The sequence below is a fragment of the Dipteris shenzhenensis genome, chromosome 9, assembly GCF_047967505.1.
Source record: "Dipteris shenzhenensis isolate YYH24624 ecotype China chromosome 9, Dip_SZ_1.0, whole genome shotgun sequence".
NCBI lineage: Eukaryota > Viridiplantae > Streptophyta > Polypodiopsida > Gleicheniales > Dipteridaceae > Dipteris > Dipteris shenzhenensis.
The window spans coordinates 55,524,462-55,542,960 of record NC_141604.1 but is presented as its reverse complement, the minus strand read 5'-3'; the positions used below and the strand labels follow the sequence as shown (position 1 = coordinate 55,542,960).

The window sequence follows — 18,499 nt, the reverse complement described above, 5'->3', positions numbered from 1 at the left end:
AAGTTAGGACTAAGACTAGAAAGCAGATAATGCTCAATGAGTTACAACTTTACCAAGAGTACAGAGGATTTGAGGATGGTGTTATTAAAAAACACCTTTTGGGGACCTTATAATTAATTAGTGTCAGCCGTTTAATGCTCATTGCAGCCAAATAATTAAAAGGTTATCGGATTGATTTATTGTTAGATCGTGTCATGGAGGTGGTTGAAGATGGGAAGCTAACATGCAATCATAAAGAGAGCTTCCATTGTTGTGGCATTCTCTTCACCTTCTCTGAATTTGGTATGAGCTGGTATGATGAATGACCTAGCTGGCTATTTCTGATTTTTGTTCAGAATCATTCTGGTTGCATTCCCTCAATACGCTCATTGTAATTTCTGCCATTTGGTCCTTGAGGAGGCTGCCTTTGAAAATTTAAACCTGTATGTATTATAGGAAGCATATTAACATCTGCAAGTTTCTGATTTTAATTGAAAACAGGTGCTGGAGGCGAAGTCAGGGTTTTTTGAAAAACCTATTGCAACTCTGGATTTTGCATCATTATATCCTTCCATTATGATGGCATACAACCTTTGCTACTGTACTCTGGTAAACTTAATTCTTGGAAACATTTTTGTTATTTTCAAGAGTCAAACTAGATCCTGTGCTACTTCTAACTGGAGCTTCAAGGCAAAGCTGTACTATTTTTGCTTTGCCCTATTTTGTTTTGCATTTTATGTTTCAAGTGGACCTCTTTTTGTTCATTTCAAAAGCTGGTGAAATTTCTAAACCAGGTTCGATCAGAGGATTTAAGCAAATTGAACATTCCTCCAGAGAACATTACAAAGACTCCATCTGGCGAGATGTTTGTGAAGCCTGCTCTTGCAAAGGTATTGTTTTACATTATGGTGCTTGATACTAGACTACTATAGATTGGAATGACATCTTAGAGGTGGGCTCTCTGCTGCTATAATGTAAATGCTTTTCTTCCCTCATACACCTGGCTTGCAAGATATTAGAGGGCTCAATGCTGCTTTAAAAAGGCTTGCCTAATCAGAAGACTCTTTGACTTACATGGAAGACTGTTGGGGGGAGCATTTGTGAAGTAGTGTCTTGGGGTGAGTATGTAAAAATTGTAGCATGGATGGTTAGCACCACTAGGGTGAATGATAAGCTGTTCATATGAATTGACATCTTCAGGGAGGGGTCCTCCTTGGCCCAAACAACATTTCCAACTGTGCTTTCTGCATATATCGTTATTTTCAATGTCATCCTCTCAGGGGTAGCCTCAAATAGCATCTATAATCGCAACTTGGGTAATCGAACGTTACAAACGCGAGTCGAGATTAGTCTTGTTCTATGTGTACTAGGGAACACATTTAGAAGGCATGTCTTCTCCATGAAGATGGTGGCCTGTGATAGACTTATCATGGGATACACCTTCATTGGGAGGCTATAGTGCCGATGCTTAGCCTTCTCCTTTAGTGCTAGCCTTCGTCATGGCTGAGTTTGCCCTTCACCTCTGGAGTGCCGACAGAAACTCAGTACGAAGACTTTGTATAAATGGATGCTCAAGTATGTGTGGGTGTGTGGATTTGTATGTGTGAGGGCACATTTTTATACTATGGTCTACATCCACTGTTGGGCGCTGATGACGTCAATGGGGATGTCATGCTATGTGTGATGGAGTTTATGGTTTTCAATCTTATGAGTGACTATTGTGAGATTGAAACTGCACTATGTTGTTCTTTTAGAGGATGAGTTTGGGAATGTTCCTGGATTCATCTAGGTATATAGAGTGCTGAAGCTTATAGCCGCAGTTCCAGAATCCATAGATGTAAATACTCTGCTTTAGCCTTGCAAATCATTTGACTTAAGGGGTCCACATAGTTGCATCTAGGTGATTGTTGGTAGCGGGGTCCACATAGTTGCATCTAGGTGATTGTTGGTAGCCAAAGGACCAGTAGCTTGCCATCGAGAAAGGGTGGTGGGTGGCAAGACATGTTGCAGAGACATAGAGTGCCACACCTGCCCTACTTAGTAGGGCAGCCCTACATTCTATGATAGTCCATGTACATATGGACGTGCATAAAGAGGCTGATTGGCTAGATACATCTATCTCCATTGAAACAGCCGATGAGCACAACTTGGCCTATGTGAGTGGATGTAGGAAGAGGACCAGCAGCTCCCCATAAACAAAGGGTGTTACGCCGGCAATAGTAGATCACAGACATGCTGTAGAGGCCATACTACTCAATACGCTGGTGGCTCTACATTCTATGACCTTTGATGTACATTTGGAGATGCATGAAGAAGCTGATGTATATATTTGAATCAGCCAATGAGGCCACGGCTCATGAGTGACATTGTACTGGAATCAGCCTCCCTGTCAACCAGTGGTCTTTCTCTCTTTCCCATTTCTGAATGCTAATTTTCTCTTATTCTCATGCCGTCGTTATGATTATCATCATCATCATCATCATCATCATGATTATTATTATTGTTCTTTTTCAGGAGGGGGGTTGGGAGGGTGAGGGGTTGTACTTTTCTTTGGAAACTGATGGATGCATGCCATCTGCAGGGGATACTTCCTGAGATCCTTGAGGAGCTTTTGGCTGCTCGGAAAATAGCAAAAGCAGATTTGAAGGTAAGGAGTCAGAACTAGTTGACTTGAGGGAAGTAATCATTTAGCTGGATTGTTGATCCCTGTAATTGATGATGGTCCCTTTTTTTTCCCACAGATTTTAAATAATCAATAATGTTTAAATGCTCTTGTAAACAGGAAGCTACAGATCCTTTGGAGAAAGCTGTCTTGGATGGCAGGCAATTAGCATTGAAGGTTGTGTTATCTTCTTAACCCTTAACACTACACCCTAATCCTAAACCCTTAACCCTAAACCCTCATCCCTAAATCGTGAATCCTATACCTTAAACCCTAAACTCTAAACCCTAACCATAAACCATAAACTCTAACTTTAACTTCTAAACCTTTGTATAAATTTTGTTGTTGAAGATGAAATGATGAAATAGAATTGAAACTTTTGCACACTTACTTGGATCTGCAAAGCAAGAACCTTGTGCCCAGCTATTTATAATTGCATCAAAAGTTGTAGTAGGGACGAGAACTACGTTTATTGTTCTTAATCGCTCTTTATAATATCATCAATAGGTGTAATAGAGAAAAGAAATGCTTAAAAAACAAACTGTACAAATCAGCAATATGTGTGGCATTGATCGTGACCGAGAATCAAAGGGAGAAAAAACTGGCTTTGATCCAGTCTGTTTTCAGAGAACCCAGCTCAGTGCCTAGGGGATCTCTAAAATAGGGGCCAACAACCAAGCTGGGGGACTATACATCGGGCAAATACCTCGCTCTGTGAATACATAAAAGATGCTTGTAGGTTAAGCCTTGCAGCAACACGCCCACACCTCAGCAGTCGTCCGAGATCCTGACATCTTGCGATACATATGGTGCTCAGGGTGCAGATGATGTCCTGCCAAATGACAACGATGGTGGTTGTCGAGGAGCTTGGTGGCCTTCCATCACCAAGGTGCAACGGGCGATCTAGATGTTCCAAGCAATGATGCTGGGTATCATCTCCCAAAAACAGGACACTGTAAGGTAGGGGAGTTGCATCTTGTACCTCGGTCCGAAAGACCCTCTATCCTTGGATCTTGTAAGCTGGGGTGACCATGTCACTGGAGAAATAGTGACCTCCCTCCCTTAACCAAGCTGCCATATCCTCGGTGCACCAAGTCCCATTGCATCCTCTGCATCCTAGCCACGATGCGGAGGGCCCTTCCAAGTCCTCTATGCGGTGGGAAGCATTGCAGAATTGTGTCAAGGTCACTATCTGCGCATAGGTGGCACCTCACATCACTGCGCATCTCTACTCTAGCCAAGGGTCAATGGTAGACCCGCATGGGCAATTATCCAAAAGAAGTAAGTAATCTACCGCAGCTAGCGGTTAGTCACAAACACGGTCAAAATCTAGAGATGATCTCTTGGTGCACTTGCTACTCAATCCAATGTTACTCTCTCGAAGGAGTCTAGGCTGCCGCTTGCACTTGGTGGAGGCGACGACCAAGGTGTGTGGTGTAAGATAAAAAGGGCATCTCCACACATCTCTGAGTGCTCTACCCTACATGGCCAAAACCACTTGTCCGAGTCCCATCGTATCTCACGAGCCAATAGGCCGGCCCTCCCATAACTAGAGGTGGCATTGTGACGCGTCCTACTCCAAGGTGACTAGTGTTGGGTCGATGGTGCAATCCTTGTCCTGCCCAACATGGCTGGCTACTCCAATGCTTTGCCACTCAAATAGATCTAGGACTCCAACTATCTTTGGGTCTTCCTCAGACTCTTGTTGGAGGAGCCCCTTGGCCCCACTTTGCAATGCTTGGAGAGGAAGGATATTGGATCCTCAGGGGCACCCCTGAGGCTTTATTGCTAAAAGATTGGCTATTACCGCTAGTAAAGGCAATGTCACCAATGTTGAAAGTTGTCGGGACATAAAACACAGTAGTATCATTATTAGCAGTGGCACAAGGTCCACTAGTGTTACCATTATTGGTGGTTAATGGACCTATCTTGGAGATCTGTCCATACCAATGTGGAGTAGCTGAGGTGCTGTGAAAATTCCATTATGAAAAACTTAGGATGTGCTTGTCTTCCTCTTGTGGGAGAGGGCTCTTTCGCGTGCCTTTGTCTTAGTGGGAAGACGGCTCCAAGCTTCGAAACAATTGGCTGTGCCACTGTCCCGCGCCTAGCCAATGTGTCCGCGGTTCCAACATGAGGCCCTCCTTGGTCTGGAACCTCCAGATGCCATAGAAGAGGTTGGTGCTCAAACTTCTCTTGACACTTAGGGCTGGCGCGAGTCAGTCCTCCTAATAAACGCTTCTACACTCTATGTGGAGCTCTCATCAAGGGCGAGCCACCCCCTTGTGAGAGGGGCTCTAAGAAGATCCATTGATGAGACTGCTACCACTAACCACCTGTGTGGGTGGTGTTCTTAAAAAGCCCGCACTGAAGCAAGTGCTTCCAAGGCTCTGAGCTTGGGGTGGTTCCACACACTTTGAGCCTGGGGTGGTTCCACACACTCTGCTCTGCATCTTTGGGTCAACGATGACAAGTCCTCTCTTTGCCTAGGCAGGAGCACCATCTGCTAGGCAACCTTGGCTCTAATATTCCTCGTGCCATCCAATCTTGCCCACAAGAAGTTGTGCATCAAGCGCTTCAGCTTTCCCACCCATCTTCTGCGAAAACACTAAGACAGGGCTATGTTTGAGACTGTGGCGAAAAGGATTTGGTTGGCCTCAAGGGCTTGCCATGTTAGGGAGAGTTTGGTCAAGCTCCAACAGAAGAGCGTCTGCCTAGCATGGGGGTATTTTGCTACTCTACTCTGAATTTCAATTCCCGTCTTGTAGCCTAAGTATCTCATGGTCTGATTTTACGCGGATCTAGGGGAAGCCAAGAGCAGCCCCCTAGACCACAACCTTCTCAGCCATGACATTTGATTTTGTTCTAGTTGCTCTTAGCCCCAGATGGTTGGTAGTACACCTCAAGGGCACCTCGGACTCCCTGTAGGTTCTCTGTAGTGCCCTCCACAAAAATAGACGTATCGTTTGCAAACTTCGGGTCTAGAAGCTCATCCTCCCGCATGATCATTAAGTGCATTCAAGTAAGGCTTACTGTATGGGAGCATAGAAAGTTCCCATAGCCTTTGCCATGAAGAGGATAAGAAAAAGGGCTAAAGGATAGCCCTGCCGATGCAGTGAGCGGGAGTGAGAGAACGCCTATCTTGTGTGGGTCTTGATAAGCATCTGATTGGCACTTCATATAAAGATATGCAATCCCTTGTATTTAGTGCTCTGAGAAGCTCATCATCCTCCAGGTGCTCTCCTGAAAAGTCCGATTCACCTTATCATAGGCGGAAAGCCTTCTCAAATTCCAAGAGAAGGACTATGATAATTTGAGAGCCCCCCATTGCCTCCGAAAGGTGAAGATGTTGTCTAGGATGGTGTGCTCTAGAACAAAGCCTGCATGAGTGTCATGGATGATATTAGCAAGATGAGACGCAACCGCAAGCTCTAGGCCTTAGCCAAGACCTTGTAAGTGATGTCCAGAAGGTTGATCGAGTGCCATTGATGGATGTGAGATTAGATCTCCACCTTTTGGGATTAGGCAAATCAAGCCTCAATCGAGGGACTACGGGGACAAACCAGAATAAAGATCCTCTAGAAGGCCACCGCAAGGGAGCAAGAATACACTCCTAAAAGGACCTAAAGAAAGTCGGGTCAAGCCATTCTCTCCTAGGCACTTTTGCGGTGGGAGGGCCGTGAGGGCCTCCACGAGTTCCTGATCTGTGAACGGTATATCTAACTCTTTGCTCATGCTGTGGGATACCATTGAAGGAATATGTGCCCACACGGTAGCCCGGACTATAAGAGTTGTGGGATCTTCTCCTCTGACAAGAACAACCGGCGGTAAAAGGATGTGGTAATCTCCAGAATCTTGTGAGAGTCTAGCCACCCTCGTCGCGTAGCCATTGGAGTTGGGTCCCTATTGACCTTAGACCATTAGTATGAAAGAACTATTTGGTCGTTCTATCCCCGTGTTGGACCCAATGTAAGGTTGAGGTGAAAAGAAATTCTCCCAAAACCTTTGAGGAAGCAATTAAGTATATGCCCAAATATATGACGATACGACGGGGAAATCCAAAGTTGGAACTTCCGAGCAAACATGTTTTGTTCCTAAGTTCAACAAATTTTCCAATTTGAAAAGGAAGGGGAAATTAAAGAACGGTACTACCTAAGAAACCTCAAACACCAAATTATCCTCTCTTGAAGAAAGAGGATTATCAAAGGTCCAGACATGAAAATCTTTGCTTCAAATGTTTGGGCAAAGACCATGCTGCTTGGAAGTGTCCTAAACAAGCGGGAGCTAAAATCCCAAATAGACCTCCACAAAAACAAGTACATGTGGTACAGGTATTGTCGCTTAATGGTACTGAAAAGTATATTGAGGTAGAGGTCCATCTTGAGGATAGCACCCACATGTGTTGTCTATCATCGCCAATGTGGCAGCCCACCTTTGGTCCTCATGATTTAATGATGATGCATGGAAAAATAAAGGGGCCAAGGGTAAGAGTGATGGTCGATGATAGTGCAACACATAATTTCTTGAACTACTCAGTAGCTAAGAAACTAAAATTGCATGAGAGTCCAAGTGCTCATAAATATGTGATCTCTTTGGCAAAGGACAGTGATAAAAAGGTTTGGGACACCATGATACATGGTGTAGAGGTGAATATTCAAGGCTATTAGGATGCCTTGGATTTCCAAATTATGCATCTTGATCGAACAGATGTAGTGCTTGGTCGAGAATGGTTGTATAGTCTTGGGCATAGCTTACAGCGGAGTTATCTTAATAACTCCATTATGTTTGAAAGGGAGGGTAGACTCTTTCAGATTCAAGGAGAACATGATGTGCCCAACTCTCCTCTTATTTGGTCGATGGAATTGGAGCGACTACTACACCAAGAAGAATGCGAGGTATATCTCTGTGAACTTACTCTTATTGGTGATTTTATGTCTTTTGCATCGGAAAGAAGGAATATTGTTTTTGATAATGCTAAAAAGTATAAATTTTCTTTCAATGATTTAATGCTTGCATTTATCGTCTGATTTGCTTTATGGTTTACCTCCTGAGAGAAATAGATCATAAAATAGATTTGATACTTGGATCTATCCCTGTTTGTACACCCCCATATAGGCTTAGTGAAATGGAGGAACGTGAGGTCGAACGACAATGAATTGAATAACTTAGAAAGTGCTAGATTCAATCAAGTAGCTCACCTTGGTCTGCACTAGTTTTAGTGGTAAAGAAAAAGGATGGTACTATGTGTTTATGCATAGATTACCGAGCACTAAATAAAATTACCATAAAAAATAAGTATCCTATTGCTTGCATTGATGAGGTCTTTGATTGATTGCAAGGGGCAAAATATTTTACGAAAATTGATTTAAGGTCAGGATATCACCAAGTACGAATTAGGGAAGAGGATGTCCCTAAGACATCATTTCGTACTAGGTATGGGCATTGTTAATTTAAAGTAATGCCATTTAGATTAACAAATGCTCCAACAACTTTCATGACACTTATGAATAGTGTCTTAAGGCCATATTTAGGGAAATTTGTTGTAGTATTTTTAGATGATATCCTTATATATAGTAAAACCATAAAAAAGCATTTGGAACATTTGCAAAAAGTGTTCAAGCAGCTTAGAGATAGTTCACTCTTTGCTAAAGATCAAATGTGAATTCTTTGCAAAAGAAGTGAAATACTTGGGTCATATAATATCCCAAGAAGGAGTTCGTATGGACCTTGAAAAGGTAAGGGCCATATTGGAATGGCAACATCCTACAAACCTAGAAGAATTACATATATGCTTAGGTTTGTCTGGATTCTACGGGAGATTCATTCAAGATTATGCTAAGATTGTTGTTTCAATGACGGACCAGCTTAAGGGGAAGGGAAGCATCTTCATATGGGATGAACCTCAAAAGAGAAGTTTTGAAAAATTAAAAGTAGCCATAGCAGCAGCTCTTGTCTTAAAGGTAGTGGATCCCAATGAACCATTGGTGGTTGAGACAGATGCTAGTGATTTTGCTCTTGGGGTGGTACTTTTACAAAAAGGTTAACCAGTAGGTTTTGAAAGCAAAAAGTTAGATCGTCGCCAATGGAATTACTCGGCATACGAGAAGGAATTGTATGGTGTAGTTTATGCTTTGAAGAAGTGGAGGCACTTTTTGTATGGTGCCAAATTCGAGATCATGTTTGATCAAGAGAGCATTAAGTGGATTTGCAATCAACCAGAGCTTAAAGGTAGAAAAGCTAGATGGGCTGAATTAATGCAAGAGTTTGATATACAATTGACATATCGGAAGGGGAAGTTCAATGTGGTAGCAGACTCCCTTAGCCGAATGCTAATTGTTAATAAATTGAGTTTTACTAATTTTACTCAATTTTAGAATGATTTCCTAGAGTCCTTAAAAGGAAAATGTGAGTTTGATCCTCACTTCTCTGAAATATGGAAAGCAACTAATTGAGAGGCTTTCATTGAGAAGTCGCATGGAGATTGCCGTAAATGCTAGGTCAATAAGATTGAACGCCTTAAGGAGATTCCATCTAACAAGTGGGAAAGCATCTCCATGGATTTTATTATGGGCTTACCTGGGACACAGAGGGAGCACAACTCTGTGTGGATAATTGTGGATTGGTTGACCAAGATGGCTCATTTTATTGCTGTCAAAGAAGATGTTAAAACTCAAGAATTAGCTAGGCTATTTGTGGAGCATATTTATAGATTGTATGGGCTACCAGTTGGTATTGTTAGTGACCGGGATAGCAAATTTAACCTCCATTTTTGAAGGGTTGTGTTTATGAGATTGGAAACTTCGTTGAATATGAGCACCGTGGATCATTCACAGAGTGATGGTCAAATTGAAAGGATCAATTAGATCATTGAAGATATGCTTCGAGCATATGCAAGTAAACGACAAACTAATTGAGAACAATATTTGCCCATATTAGAATTTGCACATAACAGTGCCAAACATTCAGCTACATGTTTTAGTCCATTCATGATGATGTATGGATTTCAACCAAGAATCCCAATGGCAGTGGGCTTGAAAAAGAGAAGGTTCAAGCGGTCAAAGACTTTCTTGAAGATATGCATCAAATGCTAAAGTTAGCTAAAGATAGCATAAGAAGAGCTCAGGATAGAGCACGGAGTTATGCAAACCCCTCGTGAGAGTAGGTTTGTGTGGCTTTCCAGTGCCTCTTGTGGGTCCATGTGGTGCCACGCTAGCCATGGAGGTTCCCAGGAGGGGGGTGGAACAGTATGGCCAGATCTGCCCTGTTGGGTTGCCATGGATGTTCCCTTATAGGCACCCTAGCTGAGGGTTGGAGAGTAGAGGGTGGGCCGAATCGGCCACCTTGGCTTGTGTCAGTCCTTCTATAGGCTGGGGGTTCAGCCCTTTTATAGGGCAGGAAGGGTCGGCCATAGGCTGCATGCTGGTCGGCTTGAGGGCAGAGGGGCCAGCTGTCACGAGGACGTGAATTGAGGCTGGTTTCAGTCCCTCTCTTGAGGGCCTGGACATCCCCTTTTGTAGGCTGTAGGGGTCGGCCCACTTTAGCAGGCTAGTCGACCCTGCTACATGTTGGTTTACTAGGGGGCTGGGGGTCTATATATAGGCCCCCCCCCACTTGTTTTCATCACTGCAGTTTGGACCGCAAGGGGCGCCAACGTTTGGGGCCAATCGGCGTCTTGTTTTTGAGTAGGAGCGCTCTAGCTTCCCTGTGATTTGTTTTGTGGTGCATATTTACTTGTCTATTTACTGTGTATGTTGTATTTAAGTGGATCCTACCACCCTTTACGTTGTTGAGGCTGGTTTCAGTCCCTCTCTTTAGGGCTTGGACATCCCCTTTTGTAGGCTGTAGGGGTCGGCCCACTTTATCAGGCTGGTCGATTCTGCTAGACTAGGGGGCTGGGGGTCTATATATAGGCCCCCCCCACTTGTGTTTTCATCACTGCAGTCTGGTGCCTGGTGGAGCATCATAGCCAGCCCAGTGTAGCACCTCAGGAGCAGGGTTGTGGAGCAGTCCATACACTCCTTGTGCCTCCAGTGTTGTGGTTGTTGAGCTGTCCGGTTGAGCTCTCGAGCAGCCTGTTTGTTCAGAGGTTTTTCCCCAGTTGTAGCGGGTTTTTCTCCAGACATCACTTGCAGTTCTCTTGTGCCTTTCTCTCCTTTCTCTCCTCCTCAGTGTGGTGTGTGTGAGAGGCATGCTCTCTCTCTCTCTCTCCTCTTACCCCCCCCCCCCCCCCCCCCCCCCCCCGGTTCATTTCCACTGCACTTATCACACACCAATGTTTGGGTAGTGATGGAGGAGTTTAGCTGTAGAAGAAAGGCAACTCTCCCAACCTCTTGGATGTGGTCACTCTCTAAGGCCAAATTTGCCTGGATCCAATCACGAACTGAATGGAAGTCTTCACTAGTTTCTTTTTCTCTGGGGAAAGTGTAATCCAAATGGATGTGGGAGTCCAGTGAGCTACCATGTGAACCCCCCTTGCCAGACCAAACGGTCAGTACCAGGATTACATTCCCCAGAATTAGTAAATGAAGGTACTGTGCGACTAGTGGGAGAGAGGAGAGGCAGGGGAAAGGGAATGAGAAAGGGGCTTCTGTAAAGAAACAGAAACACTCCACAGTAGCCCAACCAAGGGGGGGCTAGAGCAGGAAATAGGTACTGCTTTAGTCTTCCACAAAATATGTGTAATCATTGATTGGGGCACCTCTCATTTTCAGGTCCAGATTCCATAGACTAGATACACAGCCCTCTTTGATGTAACATTACATGCAATACATTAAAAAGAAGTTTTCCCCATTTGCGTGCATTCTAGCTGGTTTGTATGCTAAAAGATGCTCACCCCTTGTCTGTAGATCAGTGCAAACTCTGTGTATGGATTTACCGGGGCCACTATTGGACAGCTACCATGCCTTGAGATATCTAGTAGTGTTACCAGTTATGGTGAGTGTACAGTATGCCAAATCTCGAAATTGTCATGCTTGGCTGATAATTGTTGGGGCCCTTACTTGATATTCGTTTCTCACGTTGACTAGCTGCTGCATATTATTTAAATTTTCCAACTGAGTTTTGTGTTTTTAATATTAGGGAGACAGATGATTGAGCACACCAAGAAGCTAGTCGAAGAACGTTTCAGTCTAAGAAATGGATATCAATTTGATGCTGAGGTAAGGGCCCTTTATATTGTTGAGATGGCTGTCATGACTCCCCAGCATTACTTTTAGTCTGTTCCCGAGGTTATAGAGCTTCTGTTACTGTGATTAATGTATCACAAGGGATATGGAAAGCTTGTCTTCATATTAGTGCAGGTGGTGTATGGGGATACGGATTCAGTGATGGTACAGTTTGGTGTTCCTTCTGTAGAGGAAGCCATGAAGCTTGGCAGAGATGCTGCAGAGTATATAAGTGGAACCTTTACAAAGGTATACTGAGCCAAGTACATAAAAGAGGAGGTTTTGAAACCTGTAGACTTAGAATGTGCGAGAGGACTTTTTAAAAGAACAAGTAATTTCAATTTTGTGTTCTGTTCTTAGCAAGAAGGCTAATTTCCATTGGCAAAGTGAACCAATTACATAGTCAGGCTGACAATGCCAATGTCTTAGAAGAGAGAAAAACCTTTGGTGGGTTCTTGGAGCACTTTTTCTTTCCTGCATTTTTGAATGAGTTGCCATGGTTATTGCAAAACCTCTTAAGCCCTGTCCTTTTAATGAGCAGCCCATAAAGCTGGAGTTTGAAAAGGTTTATTTTCCATACCTCCTCATCAGCAAGAAGAGATATGCTGGCTTACTTTGGACAAAACCAGATATGCATGACAAAATGGATACCAAAGGTAGGTGTTTGGTTCATTTTCGTGCTCCCAATTCCTCTGAATATTCCTGGCTTATAAAAGGAGAAAATAGTTCAAATATAGTAAGGACAGAACATTTTCAAATTAGAATCATAGGCTAAACCCAGATCTGGGGGTAAGTGGAAAGAGGAGCCAGAAATCATTTGATTCTTGATACAAAATTTCAAAGTACAAGTATAGAGCTTCAGTTCCAGTTTGTCAAAGTGTCTATTATAAGGGATATGGTTTCCAAAAAGGCTAGCTGTGCATAGCAAAAACTGTTTGAGGTTACAGCTGAAGAAAAGAGGACTAGAGACTAGGACAAAATCGATCTCTTAATAGGAGATGTCAAACATACATCTGTTCAATTAGTTTGAGTACTATGATGACCCTAACAAATGCTTTAAAATTTTGACTACACAATTGAGGCATATAGGTCTTACTCCCAGTATAAGATTCCTGTGGTATTGGCATGCGATTAACCTCCGTTTACGTTGATCTTATACAGGTATTGAAACAGTACGAAGAGATAATTGCTTGCTGGTGAAGAATGTTGTTACCGAGTGCTTGCACAAGATCCTCATTGAACGTAATATTCCAGGCGCAGTTCAGTTTGTTAAGAATACTATAGCAGATTTATTGATGAATCGCATGGATCTTTCCCTTCTTGTGATTACAAAGGTCTGGTTTCTTATCAATTATTTTGTTTGGTTTAGAGTTTTTAGCGCAAGAATCTTCCTTCAGGCAAGTATCAGTCATATGGTCAGATGTACCCATTTAAGCCCAAGGCATCTGTCCTGTTCGAAAAGAACTACATGCGCATGTGAAATACAAGATAGCAGGCTCTGTCTGAAATTAGCATGGCACGTCATTGCCCTTTCAGTGTGCAATTCTATTTTCACCATATGTGGTTTTTAAAAGGCTGTTATGGTTTCTGTGGTGCTGTCCAGTCCTACTGTTAGAAATTTCCTTTTAAATACATGCATGTGAGAGAATGTGTGGCTGGAACAGTGTTTTCTGCTTTACCATTGAAATATGTTGTCCATGAATGTGGTCTGTCGAATAGGGTTTAACGAAGACAGGAGATGATTATGCGGTGAAGGCTGCACATGTAGAGCTTGCTGAACGCATGCGAAAGGTGAGAAATATGCCGATAGTTTTTTTGAGTATGAATCTTGTACCAAAAGCTTGGACCTTTTCTTGTTACTGTCAGTCAAGTATTCATGTGTTATATCTTGCAAGTGTTCCTGTATTCACAAGCTATATTGTACTGTCAGTCAAGTATTCCCATGCCATATCTTGTAGGTGTTCTTGTATAAATGGTAAACTTCAGTGGTCAAATCAAATTATGGTTTTGAGCATACAAAATTGTGAATCTAAAAGCTATACAGTCCTTTCTCAAACAATTGAACACAGTGGTACTTCTTACATTATCAAGTCCTAAAACTAGTTTTTTGGGAAAGTCTTATTTTAATAGTGTAATGATACTTCTGATCTTATCAAGGCTCTGAAATGTGAATGTTTCATATGCTTTAAATGAGACACACGTGCACATTTTTTATCCAGAATTTACCACACCTCCGTCATACATGTACTCCTTTCGGTTGACTCAGCGACACTTGGAATTGAGAAAGAGATGGGATGATTTCTAGGATGATGCATGCTGTTTAAAAGGGCACACTTTGAGAGGCATTCCTTGCTTGTACTTCATGTTAGACACCTTAAAGCAATCATCTTCGGGATAATGTCTTAAAACAATCATCTTCAGGATAATGGCATGTGAGAGTCGTATCGCTCTGAAGGGATCTCTCTAAAGCAGAGTTGATACATTCTTCTAATTTTGGTCAAGGCATGTGCTACCTGATTGGTAGATCTTTTACATTAGCGGATCTGTGAGTCAAATTCTTGCATAAGCTTTGATCATCTAGCCTCCCTACCTCTTTGGAGTATTGAAAAAATGCTCCAAAGAAGATTTGTCCATGTGGACCACAAAAGTGGGTCTATACAAGTGTCCACTTTTTCATTGTATGAATAATAGCATACAGCTCCTCTTTCTTTGGCCACTTATACTAGGGTTCAATTAGCCTTTTACTTTCAAAAGCTATTGGTCTACCATCCGGGAACAAGCTGGTCCAACAGTACAGTCATTGGCGTCCATTTCAACCATAAATGGTGTGCTAGGATATATTATTTGTGGCATAGAAAGTGTAACCTCATATTTTAGTTGCTTGAAACAAGCATCACGCTCATTGCCCACATTGTGGGTCAAGATTTATATTTGTTTTCTTTTTCTTTGTCTAATGCCAATCTCGGTAAGCTCTAGCTAGGCAAGGCCCATACAAGATGAAAAAGCATATTCATGAATATGTGACACGTTGTTTTTCGTGTCATGTAAGTAAGACAGAGCGGGTGAAGCCACACGGACTTTTACAGCCCTTGGAGATACCACTAAGTAAGTGGGAGAGCATTTCCATGGACTTTATTGTAGGTCTGCCTACAACACAAGGTGGATATGATTCTATCCTTGTGGTGGTTGATCGTCTTACCAAGATGGCTCACTTCATTCCAACTAGAGACATATATTTCGTCTGCATGGATTACCCAGATCCATAGCCGAGTAATTCTTGAACTTTACAAAGTATCTGTAAAATTCCTTGCCCTGCAGTGGCGTCATAGAGAACTCTGCCCGTATGATCTAATGAGGGACCGAGGGCTTACTCTGAATCATCTTGGAGGATCCCATAGTCACATGTAGTCTCACAAATCTTTGCCACTCGGCCGCCGGCAGGTGACGCCGTTAGAAGGGTGCTGCATACACGGTTGTTGGTCTCACTAGTGTATTAAAAATCCATCCCTTCATTGAGGGTTCTGGATGTGTGCCTGGATGCATTGTCTCTCTAGGTGAGCTAGAGCTCCTTGTCCTAGTGGTGAGTCGCGCCCTAGCTACGTGTGTCATCGTGAAGACAAGAATGCCCCAAGATAGGTGTATGATTGTACAAGCTCCACTTGCTCTCCTTGGTATGTAAAGCTATGTCGATGAAGTAGTGCTCGAAGTGTTGAAGATCATATAGCCTTGGTCTTGCCAAGGTTGACCATTAGGTCTCTCTCCCCGCAAAACACCTCTAGGGCCTCTAGATCTTGTTGTAGACCTGTTGTTGAAGTAGAGATGAGGACTATGTCATCTACGTACATTAGTATCTGTATCATCAGATTCGCAAGCAAGGATCCCTTCTCTCCTAGGCGATGAATGAAAATCGTGATCTCATCAATGTATAGCCCGAAGAGTGTCATAGAGAGGGGGCATCCTTGCTTTTTTTTTCGCCGAAAAAACAGTGCTAATTATATTACTTCGAAAACAAGATACAAGAGGTCAGCATTGCAGCTGACGGGCTGCGTTCACAAATCGGACGCAGCCCAAAAGGTAACAAAAGTAAAGCTTTCTCTCACGGAGGGATCAGGCGAGTGTGAATGAACAGCCAGAGAGGTGGTGCGTAGCGCCACTGAAGGCCCTGCGAAGCTTGCTCGAAGAAGAGGCCCTGTGTGTCCCAAACTCGGAGGAAACGTCTCCGCTTCTCCCGACCGGCCCGGGAGTCCCCCTGTATCTGGTCCCACTGGCCTCTGAGGGTGTGTATAATCTCGCTCCAGATGTCAGTCATGATTTGGGCAGTCGATAAGGAGGTGCCACCGAGAATCTGCGCGCAGCGCGAGGTCCAAATGTGCCATCTTGCGATGCTGCTAATAATCTCCCAGACTGGCTGCCTCTCCTGAGCTCCTTTGCCAGCCTCTGCCAGGTGCGGCGGGATGCTCTCGAGCGCCCCCCACGTCCCCTGTGTGATAAGGAATGTGGGGTCCTGCTGACATGCCTCGAATAAGTGATGAAAACCAGGTGCGGTGCTGCACCAGCAGAACGCGCCCCAAGTGATCAATCCTAGCTCCGGTGCTGTGCGAGTAAGGATCCCAAAAGTCCACCTCCACACTTCCTGGGCGCGAGTGCAACTCCATAAGCAGTGTTTTGGTGACTCCTCGTCCTCATGACAGATCTGACAACGTCCGTCCTGGCCTATCTGCCGCAACCAGCTCCCCACTGGAAGACCTTTGTGGGCAAGAAGCCACAGGAAGTAGGAGATCTTCCGCGGCCGCCAGCTCTCCCACAAGGCCTTCCAGAAGGCCTGCAAAAAGAACCTGGAAATACCCTGTGCATACCAATTGGGCCGTTGGGTAGGAGGGTGGCTCTGCATCCTCCCGAGAACTCGCCTGCCCAATGTCGTGCTGTAGGCAAAGAAAGAGGTCGGCCCCTGACCTGTCACAATCTCTGGCCATCTCCACTCTCCTGGGTCCCAATCAAGCTCTGACAAGGCTCGCCCCTCTTAGAGCCAGAGTCGCCAAAGCTGCAGCTGATCCTGCTCTATGCTAGGATCGGTCCGCCAAACCTTCCCCACGAGGCCTACGACCCGAACCCTCTGCCATGGGAGTAGGGGGTGGGGGCATCCTTGCTTCACTCCGATTGTGCTCTGAATCCAGTCTAATAGACCTCCAAGGACTAACTCATATGGCCTCATCACCCCCCAAATCATGACTCATGGTATCTGCATCTGCTGAGCTCTCTGAATCACGTGGGTCATGGGACTGTGTTGAAGGCCTTTCAAAAATCTGCGAAGCAGGCATAGGCTTTCCGAGCTCTCAATCTCGCCTCCTCAATGACTGCCCTTAAGGTGAAGATATGATCAAGTGTGGAATGTTGTCGTTGGGAACCAAATCCTGTCCCAGTGCTCATTGTCCATGTACTCTGTGCATGAGCTGATCTCTCTTTCTAGCACCAATCCATAGATCTTGGCGAGTGTGGCCTATCGTGAGTGAGCGGTAGTTCCATTTGTACATGGGGTATCGGTACAAGAGTGGTGGTGTTCTAAGCAGGTAGGAAGCCATGGCATACCACATGGTTAAGCATTTGTGCTAAGATCGGGGCCAAGACCTCCTACCCATGTGCTACTTACTCCGTCCTCTCCACACACTCTCCTCTCGGCGAGCTCGTAGCTCCAGCCTCTATCTCTCCTCACACCTGTGCAGCCCAATGCCGAATGCTCAATGCTGAATGTTGCCCCCATTCCTCTCCTTCTCCTTCATCCTCATCCCTGTGCTGAATGCTCAATGCTAAGAATCTCCCTCCTTTCTCATGAATGGCGATCGTCCTATCTCCTTAGCTGTTGGAGATAGCCGTTGTGCCGTTGGCTCTCTTAATGGCTTGGGCGACTTTGTAACACTTAGCCATTGAACACGTCTTTGCCATGTGCAATTGTTAATGCCCCTGACTGCTCCATGTGTGCAGCTCTAGATAAGATCGCCTCGAGTATGGTACTCCTTGGTGAATGACATGGTTGTCATGTGTTGACACATGGCCAACATGTGGTCAACGCTTGACGACTTATGGTTGACATGTGTCGACACATGGTCGACATGTGGTCAATGCTTGAGGACCTATGGTGATTACTTGAGAGTGTTTGCAACAGTTTCCCCCACCACTATCATTCACCGTCCCGGTGAATAGGAAATGGAGAGGAGAATAGTGAAAAAGAAAAAGAAAACTACGAGCCATGAATATGGCCATACAGGGTTGAAAATAAAATTACCGACGATGTGTTTGGCCGTGCAAGAAATACCATCAATAGTATTAATCTGGGAATTTCCAAAACAAAATGCCTCCTGGTCTGAGTTACAGCAATGGAAATATAATGAAATAGAGAACATCATAAAAGATGAACACCATGATACAATGAGAGCAAATCTACTTATCAAAGATCAAAAAGTGGATCCTGGAACCAAAGAAAAGGGAGAATGTATGGCCATATATCACTGAGGGGGGACGGCGGTAGTGTCTTCCTTTGCTTCAATCGTATCCATGACATTCCTCAGGTTCTGGTACTTTGCTTTATAACGGTGGTAGGCCCTGTAGTAATGATCATGTCGTGTCTACAAGGTGGTATGTGAGCTCTGAACGGTAAACTCATTGTCCATTGCTGAAAGTTTCTCTTCCAATTCAGCCACCT

At 44.1% G+C, this 18,499-nt stretch overlaps 1 protein-coding gene across 4 annotated transcripts in view; it reads left to right on the top strand.

Annotated features, from left to right (window-relative positions):
- The window catches only part of LOC147898862 (DNA polymerase delta subunit 1), a 173,246-nt gene that overhangs the window by 120,664 nt on the left and 34,083 nt on the right, over positions 1-18,499 (top strand). For all 4 annotated transcript variants that reach the window (XR_015541492.1, XM_087378812.1, XM_087378811.1 and 1 more), the window contains 10 exons: positions 481-588; positions 774-869; positions 2,561-2,626; positions 2,762-2,818; positions 11,485-11,572; positions 11,717-11,796; positions 11,938-12,051; positions 12,344-12,458; positions 12,964-13,136; positions 13,522-13,593. Coding sequence is in view for 3 of the 4 variants with exons in the window: in XM_087378812.1 (XP_087234938.1) it covers positions 481-588; positions 774-869; positions 2,561-2,626; positions 2,762-2,818; positions 11,485-11,572; positions 11,717-11,796; positions 11,938-12,051; positions 12,344-12,458; positions 12,964-13,136; positions 13,522-13,593 (969 nt within the window). In the remaining variant the exon portion in view is untranslated. The remainder of the gene's footprint in view (positions 1-480; positions 589-773; positions 870-2,560; positions 2,627-2,761; positions 2,819-11,484; positions 11,573-11,716; positions 11,797-11,937; positions 12,052-12,343; positions 12,459-12,963; positions 13,137-13,521; positions 13,594-18,499) is intronic.